The sequence below is a fragment of the Nothoprocta perdicaria genome, unplaced genomic scaffold (genome assembly GCF_003342845.1).
Source record: "Nothoprocta perdicaria isolate Ctin4 unplaced genomic scaffold, notPer1 scaffold_10, whole genome shotgun sequence".
In the NCBI taxonomy this organism is placed as follows: domain Eukaryota; kingdom Metazoa; phylum Chordata; class Aves; order Tinamiformes; family Tinamidae; genus Nothoprocta; species Nothoprocta perdicaria.
In genome coordinates, this window is record NW_020454094.1 from 7428290 (window position 1) to 7440069 (window position 11780).

An 11780-nucleotide genomic window follows, 5' to 3' on the forward strand; every position below is an offset into this window, starting at 1 on the left:
TGCATATTATAGCTGGCCTGCAGAACTAAAGTAGTGTTTTAAATAGTGTTTGGAATAAAAGTTTAACGGAAAATGGCCTGCAAAGTATCTTGAGGCAGCATTTCTGAGCTACAACCCTCAGCAAAACCCCGCTGAAGACAAGCTACTGAAGAACGTGTCCCCAAAATGTGGGAAAGCCTTGGTCCTGTGGGCCCTTGGACAGTCACCCACATAGACGCTTGGTCAGCCATCCACTCTTCAGCTACATCCCTCTGTCCTTATAACAGCAACTTTACTTTTTCTTCTATCTAGAGATTTGAGCAGCCATAGGCACTTATGCCCTAACTAAAGCATCTAGCAAAGGACTGTCTACAGCTGTATTGGTTTATGAAGATAAATTAAAAAAATAAACTTTTGAAAATAAATTCTTTCTTTTGAGAGGAAGAGAAAAAGGACAGTGTCCATGGGGAATTTCCTCCAAGTGTTTCCTGACAATATCCAGATAAACTTAAGTGCTTCCATGGCACAGCTTCTAGGATCCAGCCGCCTTGGACAGACTTTATAATCACAGAACACACAGGAAGATCCTAGCTTGCCACCACAACCGAAGGGAAACTGGAAGCACAGCTGGAATTCCAGTTTCTTGTTCATCCTGGTGGTATATATTTTACAGTAGCCCACGGCAAATCAGAGATCAAGAGACATGAGGAGCATGTGTCTGCTCCAAATGGTCAGTATGTTGGTTCAGTTAGGCTGTGTGAATAGAGAGCCAAGTTGATCTTTGCTTTTTGACCTCCCTATGATATGTTCACAATTTTCAGATTCCTTTGAAGTCCTGAAAGTCTTTGCTGAAGAGACAGACCAGTATCTCTAAGCACACACTGGAAGATCTATTTCTGTGATGCCTTTTCTTCACCTCGTTTGTGATGGTCTCACCCTTCTTTTGTGCACTACAGCAGGGCTATAATGACATGGCTCTTTCAGACAGAGACAGGGCCAGGCAAGTGTTTGTGAGCCACGTCAAGCAGTGTGAGGAGTTATATCTCCTGCAAGGACGGACAGCAGCAGCATGTGCAAGCTCCTCATATGCTCCAGCACAAAGCACAACAGGTTTTCTTAACCCTTGAAACTTCGGTGAGAAGATCTAAGGCACTCATCCCATCACTTCCAATATTTTGAGATTTAAAGGATGCTGAAGGGAATGTCAGTTTGCCCTTCAACAGCTGACACAGCCTGACTCATTACTAGTGAGGTGTGAAGTGAGTGACACGGTGGAGGAAGCAAGAACCTGTACAACATTGAGGGATCATGGTGGTCTCCTTTACATGCAGTCCAATGTTTGGGGCCGTAGAGCGTCACTAGCAGCTTGACCGTGCAGCAAAGCACAGAGCCACTCCCAAGTCAAGGCAGAACAGGACATTTTGCAGGGCAAGGCTGAAAGTGAAGAACTGGATCTACAGCCTTCTTGTTTTTCTGGGGCAGGAGATGTATTTGTGAGGGCTATTTCTCTATATTACAAGGAAATTGTGCAATGGACAGAGTTCAAGCCCTCTGTCTGCCCTATTGCAGAACCCAAGATGTGAAACAGCAGATGGTCTTCTCTGCACCTCAGCTCCTTCAGAAGGCAGCAGTTCATTATCTTGTCCACAAGTTCATTATCTCCACCTTTATCTCCTCCCTGCTAGGGGTCCAGAAATAACTCCCTGTCAGAGGATGTCTGTAAGTGGTACAAGGAACTCTATTTGGACTGATGCTAGGGGTCAAACCTGAGACTTTTGTATCTAAAATCAAAAGAAGCAGCTTTTGGAGCTGAGCCTCAGACACGCTTGTGCTCTTGGGATCCAGGGATTCATAGGGCTCTTCTAAATCTCTTTCTGAACCCCAAACGCCAGATTCTGCAGGGCAGATCCTTTCATACTTCAGAAGCATCTCCAAACAGTCCTTCAAATTATATGTCTACAAAATGTTCCTCAGTTCCCCTCTAATTATATAAACACTTTCGATATTCCCCAAGCGTCTTAGATTTTGAAACCTACATTTCTGCCCCAGACACCTCCATGATCCATAGATTTGGTCTTTTTTTACCTCCTGCAAAGTCCAGTGCAGGAGATGGACAGACCATCACTGGTATTGACGGGTGCGTAGTGCACTCAAGCTGAACCCAGGCTCAGCTCACACGCAATATCACCTGCAAAGCCCCGCATATGCTAAGCTCTCCTTGCTTGGCTGCTGTCTGGGCAGGATTCTCTGAATCCCAGTGAGAGCAGTTCAATTCTGCACAGTTCAATTCATGGGCCGAGACCCATTCCCATCAAGGGCCCAGCAGGGAAAGTCCTCCCTTGGGGAGAAGGGCTGCCAGACTTAGGTACTATTAGCTATTACTGCTACTATTAGCTCAGAGCAGAGATTGCCAAGGTCTTTCTGCAAATATATCTTCCTGTATCAAAACAAATGGCTTTAATGGGAAAGTCTGCGATGGAGAGGCTATAGACAGACAGACAGACGTCTGCAGCCTCACACTGCAGCAAACAGAGAGGGACGACAAGGAAGTCCAAGGATAAACCCTCCTAGGCCAGGAGAGGGACTTGAATCAGGGTCTTGCCAGTCGCAGCTGCAGGAGATTTGGGGGCCAGTACAGGTCCCCCCATGTCCTCCCCAGATGGCTCTTACACCAGTCCCTACTCTGTGGCTGCAAACGTTGCCTGGAGAAGACCCCTAAGTTACTGAGAGCATGAAGCTGCTTCAGAAAAAAAAATTAATACAATCATCATCTCTCTCCAACATGAGATGGAGATGGATATTAGCTTAATTCTTATGGCACATGAGAAGACTTCCGTGAATGCAGTATGAACACCCAGTGGCACAAAACCATCAGTGCCAAAGCCAGTATTTTCCACCCTCCGGCAAGCCGGCTAGCAGCAAACATTACCACCAGGGCTCATCTATCCAAGACACACACGACTTGTGAGAACCTGCTGTTCCCGGGGAAAAGTCACATGTACCTTCTGAGAACTGCTTTGCTTCAGGCAATCTTTTTTTTTTTTTTTTTTTTTTTTTTCTGCCAGGAACAAACCTGAAAGCCTCTCTTCCCTTAAAAACAAAATGATGATGTCTGCGGGATAATCATGTCATTAAGCGGGATGCTGAATGCTTTAGAAAAGACTAATTGGACACACAGATATGAACAGCACTGCTCTGGGAGAGGCAGTGTAGACTCTGAAGGCAAGCCACAAAAGCAAGAACCCTACAGCTCGCATTAGGTGGCCAAAGAGGTGGGACACAGGTGCCCCAGGAGGCAATACGCAGTGGGTCCGGTCAAAATATCCGCATGTTCATTGAGTATCCTGGCCTGCCTGGTACCCAAGAAAGTAGGAGTATAGGACAAATGTCAGTCCAGTTCCAGGCTAGACTAAAGGGAGGGGGGGAAATATATATATTTAGAGAGAAAGATAGTTTTCTCCACTTAAAAAAGTCCTTTTTAATGTGTTTGCCATATTATAAAACTTAAGGCAGGCTGTGCTATAGCAACCCTCCCAAGGCAAATATCTGTTCCCAGTGCTGGATGTTCCCACATGAGAAAAAACCTTCCCAATGGGTGGTAACCAACTGGCACCTCTAAAACTCCTTGGGAACTGAGAAGGTATTAGGTAAAAGGTGTTACCAACCCTGTGTTTGTAGATAGCTTCACAGTTCCTTCCTCACAAACACACAGAAAATTATAGCTAGGGTAACAGACCTCGCCTCTCTTACCTGTCTCAAATTAAAATAAAATCACTCCATTCTGAATAAGAACCCAAAGACAAGCCTATTTAATTCCCCTCCTCAATCTCAGTCCGAAACGAAATGTGCACTTAGAATTATTATTTGTAATAAAGTCCTAGTATAAGGCATGATTATCCCAAAGCTTAATTCTGCTGGTGGAGCTGGTTACGAAACCCAGAGGAAATAGGCAATTTCATCCAGGTCAACGGGATAGTCCGTGAGCAGCACCGGGGTCTTCTCAAACAGCTCCCCCTTGTAGCTGCGCCACTTGCCCATTGGCAGGTAGACGTCGCGCTCCTGCTTGCCCATCTCCAGCACAGGGGCCACCATGAGCGTGTCCCCAATGAGGAACTGCGAGTCGATCTTGTGGGTGGCCTCGTCGCGTGGCGAGATCCACCAGATGGGMCGGATGATGGGGTCGCCCGTGTCCGCGACCTCCCCGGCCAGCTCCAGCAGCAGCGGGGCCACCAGGGACTCGTGCAGCTCCGTGAACTTCTGAGCAATCTCCACCACCTCCTTGTCGTAGAGCCAGGGCGGGATGGAGAACTGCATGGAGGGCATGAAGGCCGACAGCTCCAGCCACCGGATGTAGAGCTCCCGGTCTGGGATCTCCACTGCACCTTCCGTCTTGTTAGGGARAAARTTYCCYCCAATCATRTCWGSWRAWAYRAAWGGGTAACCCAGCATGCTGATGGTGAGGACTGTGGGGATGAGGGACTTGAGGCCGAGCTCGTAGCCCCACACGGAGTCACGGTCAATGATGCGGAAGAAGCAGGAGRTGTTCTGGGACTGGTAGCCCACGCGCACCTCGGCCAGCTCGTAGAAGGGGATGGCCATCTCCGTGTAGCGCCTCGACCAGATGCTGGGGTCTGACAGTGGCCGGAAGGTGCTGAACTGCTTGGGCAGGTAGCTGGTCTCCCCAGCATCAAACTTGAAGGACGAGATGCCGTACTTGTGGCGCAGCTGGCGCAGGTGGCTCTGGAACCAGTCGCGGGCCGCCGGGTTGGTGAAGTCCAGGATGGCCCCAATGCCGTTCCACCACTCCACCATGGCCGGCAGCCGCCCCGATGGCTCCTTGATGAACAGCTGCCGCTCGATCCCTACCCCAAAGTTGGAGGAATYKKWRTKTRTGAARGGATGARTCCACARRGTCACCTTAAAYCCATCSTYCCTCAGTTTTGTRAACATYTCWGTYRCRTTKGGGAAYTTGATGGGGTCGAAGTCAAAGTCCCCATAGGCCTGTGTGTATGTGTCATCAATTTCAATGTGACTACAGTTAAAACGATACTTCTTAATCTTTTCTGCAAATCTCAGGAGTTTATCTTGGTCGATATCATTTTTGTAGAGTGCCCAAGTGGACCAGATCGGGTAGCGGAAGGCGTTTTCGGAGGGGATCTTGGAGGGCTTGTTGAAGTAGCGGCGCACCATGTACTTGTGGATGGAGGTGACGTCGGAGCCCACGCACACGCGGTAGCTGAGCTCGGGGAAGGGCTGTTGTCCCGGCGGGGGCTTGTACGGAGAATCCTTGTAGCGCGCCTGGAAGAAGAGGGTGCGCTCCGTGGCGTTGAAGCCCAGGTGGAAGGGCACCGAGTCGTTGATCTTGATGGCCGCCGCCTTGGACGAGAGCCAGTAGCGCTCCAGGATGCCCCCGAAGCTGTCGCGGAAGGAGTAGACGTCGCTCGTCACGTAGGGCACGGGCTCCTGGTAGCCCGCGAGGCGAATGGGCCAGTGCTGGGTGCTCATCTCCGAGCCCCCGTACCAGTGCGCGTCCTCCCAGAACATGGTGTGCTCCACCGCCGGGCCCGCCGCAAACTCCTCCCAGCGCACGCGGTAGCACATCACCGTGTCCTTGGGCTTCACCGTCTGGATGAAGAAGTTCAGCGGGCCCCTGTYCGAGCGCGTGCAGCTCAAAATCTCTCCCTCCTTGGAGCACGACTCCAGGTCGAGGCTYCCCGAGCGGAAGGCCAGGCGGAAGACCACCTCCCCGTTCTGGTTCTTGATCACAAAGCCCTCTGGACGCAGGTCCATCAGCTCTGTCTTCAGCCTCTCCGCCTTCCGCAGGGACGCCGTGTAGTAGCACCAGGCCACCACGGCGGCAATGAAGAGGATGAGGCCGAGCAAGATGGCCCCGAGCATGGGCCTCAGCTCTTTGGCGGGCTTCTGCTTCACAGGGGTGAAGCTCTCGGGCAGGAAGGTGTACATGGTGCTTTTTTCCTTTATTTTCCTTGTGTAAAGGTTCACGAAGAGAGATGTCTTTGCAGGAAGTCCTGTAGCTAAGAGACTGGCAGTTTCTTCTCTCTGTTTATGGCGTTGACCTTACCATGCTTGTGAAGGAAGAAAATGGGCCATTAGGAGTGTTCCCATCTCTGCTGTGTCCCAGAGCACTGGTCTCTGAAAAAGAAGAAGGATATATATAGTCTCCGAAGAGTCTGGGAATCAAAGGATCACTTGTCATGTCCCTCCCCTCTCCATTTCAGTAGCTCCACGTGGCCCCACCGTCATGTGCCAGGTGCTGTACATGTCTCAGTAGTCATTGCCTCAACATACCCATGTACGTTGAGGAGACATACATGGAAGGAGACAACTTCGGCAGACAACAGCCTGACCCCTCGTGCACTGAAAAACCCCAAGGCCCAAAATGCCAAGTCACTGCCTTAATTATCTGTGGGGAAGAGCAACAAGATCCAACAAGAAGGGAATCACTACTGGGTGAACAGGGAGGGATATAGGGAATGGCAGGAGGCAGGAAAGAGGCTGGGGAGGAGCGAGGCTGGTGCAGAGGTAAGTGTCTTTAACAGACACGGCTAATTTACAGCCATGAGAGGCACCGTGTAATGAAATCCAGTGGCTGATCCTATTTTTAATCAATTTGTCTCCTTGGCAGATTAAATTCAGATCATCTCTCAGGCTGTTCCCTCCCTGTCCCCACCCGCACCAGCTCGGGCTTTTACCCAAGGACATTTTACAGTGAAAGAGGATGAATCCCAGTTTTTCTATACCCCCAGGTGGCCAAAAGCAGTGGGGATTCACAGGCAACTTGTAGCCACCTCCAGGGCACTTTAATTTCGTTGGGGACGGGGCATCTGAAGAGCTTTTTCTTCTAGCTGGCTGACTCCATCCCGCGGCGTCCTGCATGGTCCCCGGGAGCAAGGCTGCCTGTTAGGCCAGCGCGAAGAGGCCAAGATCCTAATGGATTCTCTTGGCCAAGGGCTTGCTCGGCTCAGCCAAGCACAGCGCGGGGATGGAGAGAGGCAAGAAGTGAAGTCGGGACATGGGAGAGTGGGAAACAAAACCCCAGGGGAGCCAGGAAGCTGCAGAGGGGCAGGAGACCCAGCCCGGGGTCACGGGAGGAGCCTGGTCCCCGTACCCTGTTCTGTGTCCTGGCATGCAAACCAGGGAGGAATAAAGCCGCCTTTTCAGGCAAGAGCAAAGCTGGATGCAGCGATTTCCTCTACGGGGTCAGCTTGTTTCCGAAAGAAGAGAAAAGCGCTCCGGACTGAAAATACAATTTCTCCCTGTGTCTCATCCCTGCTGCATTCATTATGGGAGCACATTTCCCTCGGCACCTTGAACAGACCTTTCTCCCAGGAGAGAAAAAAAAAAAGCAGAAATCTTTTTTTTTTCCCCCCACCAATTTCTGTGAAATCTATTTATTTCCTCCATTGGCTCAGCAGAGCATGTTTGGGAACACAATAAGTGGCAAATACAATGCACTGGGGATAAGGAAAATGATGGGCATGGGGCAGGAAAATAACATCCTATTTTGCAGGTGTCCTGAAGCAGATTTGGGGCCCGATGCGGCCACTGGAGGAGGGACAGGGATGCAGCCAAGACGATCACAGCAGCTCAGCTGGGGCTGGTGGTTTTAACCGTCTGCTGGGGTAGCCTGTAACCTCCAGGGTTGCCAGTTGCTTTAAATGGGATTAGGGTGGAATTAGGCTGTGATTAGCCTGAACAAGCGATAGCTTTAGCAAAATGACCTGCACCGCCGCCAAGTGCTGCAGAGCTCTGGGAGCCTTCGCTTGCCAGCTTGGAGAGCCTGGAGGGAGGACACGGAGCCTGGAGCATCCCGCGGGTGCATCCCGCGCCTGTCCGAGATCCCTGTGCCTACGCTGCTCCGGGCTGCACACAGGAGATGGTGGGAGATGCGGCTTTGGTTGGCGCATCCCTCCATCCCCACCACGCTGCCCTCCTGGGGGTCTGGCACCTGCTTCTGGGAATACCCACACATCCCTTTAACCTAAACGCAGTCCCTCCCTTGCCGTGCTGGGAATTCCTGGGATGCCAGTGGGAATGGGAGGCCGAAGCGTCTGCTAGTGGGGATGGGCATCAGCGCCAGCTCTCTCGGTCCCGGGGAGCTTGGGGAGGGGTGAAGCTGTCACTGGAGGAGAATAACCTGCAACGTGTCCCTCCTGCCAGGCCTGCCGACTAGCCCAGGAGAAGATGTTTTACCAGATCCTGCATCTTCCCAAGAACAGGAAATAAATGGGGGGTTCTCCCCTAGCTCCCCATTGGGTTTTAAGCCCCGGGAAGGGCCGATCCTGCAGCAACGCTGCTCCCCGGGGCGCCGGGGACATTCTGGGCCCGACGCTCCCTTCCAGGAGGCCGGTTTATTATTTATGAGCAACGCTGAGGCTGCTCTATTTTTAGGCGGCTCCTTCTCTCCCCTCCAGCGCGGGCCGGCACCGGTGACGTGCAAGAAAGCGCTGCTGCCGGAGCTGCCGTTGGGCATGGAAATAAAGGGTTTCGGGAGAGAGAGCGGAGGGAGCTGGGAGGCGGCTCCGGAGGCAGCGTCCTTCGCCCCGGGCACCGAGCAGGAGGCAGGTGGCAGGCGCCCATCGCATCCTTCGCCCTCGTGGGGCCCCTTGGCACAGCGGCGAGGAGCTCCAGCCGCGCGCGGGGAGCGCGGCCTCTTCTGACACTGATTTTTTGGCACAAAAGCCTGTTATTTTGCCCCGGGATGACTTTGCCGTGACCTGCAGCTCCGCTCAAAGCAGATGGGAAGCAGTGGGGGTCACTGTGCGCTGCGACCCGCTGCGGTGCCACTCCCGCTGCCCCAAAGCAAAGCTTCCCCCCCACCTTGGGTTTTTCTTTTTCTTATCCTTTTTTTCATCTTAAGGCAAAACCTCAGAGCGGGACACAGTTTACGGAGTAAAAATAAAACACCGTTCTGGAGCCCGCTCTATTTTTGTCAGTGCTGCTGCGTGCCCCACAGCACCACCACCGCCGGCACCTTCACAACTAGGGCATCATCTGAAGAGGGTCACGTGTGCGGGTCGGCTCCGGTTCCGAGCCCTCGCCCGGCCCTTGGGGAAGCCCATGAGCTTCCATGTGGGAATGATGCGGTGCCGGGGGCAGTCGCCCCCCCTCAAAGTGTGGTCAGGAGTTGAGCTAACGAAGCCGCGCGGCCTTTGCCAATGGGTCACCTGGACCTCAGATACTGCCAGGGCGGAGAATCCTGTAGAGCCCTGCCCAAAAAACACTCATCTTGTGTCCGATGAGGGGAAGCAAAAGGCCGAGCAAACAGGCATCAGTGAGCGTTGCTCAGCGCCTCGCTCATCTCTCCCACCCATGAACCCAGGACCCGGCCAGGGCCTTGTCCTCACTCAGTTGGTATCACATGGATCTGCATTAAACACCACTCAAAACTTATTGTGTCTGCTGTGCCTGTGCAGTATAATGTATACAGTTGGACAGTAAAGATTATGGTGTCGTGTGGTGCTGTCCTTTGGTCCCAGGGCCCAACTCCTGCTGTCACAAGGTTTGTTTCTTGTCTTCGCTTTCCCTTCTTTTTATTTTTTTACCTGCTAACTGCGCTGCTCTACAAACAAGCTGAGAAGAGCAGCCTTGGCGAGCAGACCTTGCCCTCCGGACTCTTCCCTATAGGAGAACAAGGACAAAAACCCGTCCCCACCACCTCCCGCCGGGCTTTTACCCTTTCTCCTGCTCCTCATCTTCTTCCTCCTCTTGTCCTCTTCCAAGACAAACTGCACCATGGCCGGGGCCGGCAGGACGCCTGGTCCAACCCATATCCCACAGTCTTGACCATGGGGCTCCCAGCCCAAATTCCCAGCCCAAATTCCCAGCCCAGCCTCCATCGTTTCACTTACTGGGAGGCGTTTGTTCCTGCCACCCTCCTGCATCTCCGCAGTGTCCAAAGGGCTCAGGCCACCCAGCAGAGCTCAGCTCACCAGCACCAACAAGTCCCCATCCCAGTGTGTAAGTAAAAAGCCCTGATTCAGGTTTTCAGAGAGCTCAGCACTGTGGGTACTGAGGATTTCAGAAACCTGAGCCCATCCGGACACCAGAGCATGAGAACGTGATACCGGCAAGAGAAAGAAACCTAAGCACAGCCCTTCGGTGCTGCAGTTTGCAATTTTCCAGCCATTAAGTCGCCCCAAATTTCCAGGTCCTTCTTTTAGCTCCAGAGAACGGCTGAGGGCCCCAGGAGCGAGGCTGGCGGCTGCTATCCCGTGTTTCCACCTGTACCCTGGGACACCTTTGGGCTCACTACAACCTCCAGCCCGTTAACCCCCACCAGCAGCACTTCCTCGCGCAGCCCCAGCGATGGGGACCCGCACCCCGACTCCCTCCCGCTGTGGGACCGCGGTGCCCGCGGCGCCAGGCGCTCACCCTGCCAACCACGGGCATCTCAAGCCCCCTCTGAGCAGTGCAGCGGGCCGAGGGCTCCTCTCTTGCCGCTCTCCACTGCTGGGAACACTTGCTAGGAAAGGGGCTGTTCTGGAAACCCGGCCAGTGCAGAGCAGCTCATTGCACAACCTGCTGCGCAGCCCCGTCTCTCCATGAAGTTTTCCCCGCCAAACATCTGCTGGCGGCTCTAGCAAGGCCAGGACTACAGGCTGGGCGCAGTCATTCCCCTCGGGCACTAAATCCCTGCAGGGGACCACCCGGAGGGCGCCCACCTCCCTGGCAAGCAGGGACTACACCCCAAGGTCACAGCTTCGTGGATACAGCCCGCTCGCCACAGGCTGCTGGGACCCTGCGGCACCCTGGCCACAGCACCCTGGTCCCTCAGACACCCAAGGCTCTGCGGACACAGGGGCTTGAGCTCTCGGCGCTGAGCACCATCCCCTTGGCATCCCCTGGGCTCTGCCTCGCTGGGAACCAGCCGGGCCGCCGGCGTCCCCCGAAAGCGGCTGCAGGGAGCGCAGCGGGGACCGGCACAGCCCCCGGACAAGGGGGACCCCATCCCGAGCGGGGGAAACGGCCACTTACCGGCGGCACCGGGCGGCGGGGCGCGGGCATGGGCGGCACCGGTACCGCCACCGGGCGGGGCGCTCCGGGCTGCGGCACCGGGCTGGGCTCCCCCGCGGCACCAGTACCGGGCTGGGCTTCCCCGCGCCGCGGCACCAGTACCGGGCTGGGCTTCCCCGGGCCGCGGCACCAGTACCGGGCTGGGCTCCCCCGCGCCGCGGCACCGGTACCGGGCTGGGCTCCTCTGGGTCGGGGCACCGGTACCGGGCTGGGCTTCCCCGGGCCGCGGCACCGGCACCGGGCTGGGCTCCTCCGGACCGCGGCACCGGTACCGGGCTGGGCTCCCCCGGGCCGGACCGCGGCACCGGTACCGGGCTGGGCTCCCCCGGGCCGGACCGCGGCACCGGCACCGGGCTGGGCTCCTCTGGGTCGCGGCACCGGTACCGGGCTGGGCTCCCCCGGGCTGGCGGCTCCGCTCCCGCGCTGCCCGCAGCGGCCCCGGGGCTGCGCCAAGGGCTCGGCCCGCCCCGGCCCGGCCCCCCTGGCCCCGGCCCGCCCCGTCGCGCCGCTCCCCGCCGGGAGATGTAGTCCGAGATCTCCCCGGGTCCGGCCGGGCCGGATTCCCCGTCTCCCTTCCTAAGGGCCCTCCGTGCCCTTCGCGGAGAGGCTGGCAGGGCACCGAGGGCTCTTGGCGCCGAGCAGGGCAGCGGTGGCTGCATTTGCCCCCCCAGGGCCTTGGCGGGCCGAGGGGAAGGCACGTTTGGGGTTTCCTTGCCGTGGGGTTTGCTCGGAAAGGCAGCCCCTGCGTCCCCCCAGCCCGGGAA

The 11780-nt window shown here is 55.3% G+C and overlaps 1 protein-coding gene across 1 annotated transcript; it reads right to left on the minus strand.

Annotated features, from left to right (window-relative positions):
• On the minus strand, positions 1-11027 carry LOC112947573 (myogenesis-regulating glycosidase-like). The gene is made up of 2 exons (XM_026039692.1): positions 10978-11027; positions 1-6132 (listed from the first exon to the last, which is right to left on the minus strand). The coding sequence occupies exon 2, from the start codon at positions 5941-5943 to the stop codon at positions 3907-3909; it is 2037 nt and encodes a 678-aa protein (XP_025895477.1). The 5' UTR covers positions 5944-6132; positions 10978-11027; the 3' UTR covers positions 1-3906.
• Positions 11028-11780: the final 753 nt, after the last annotated feature.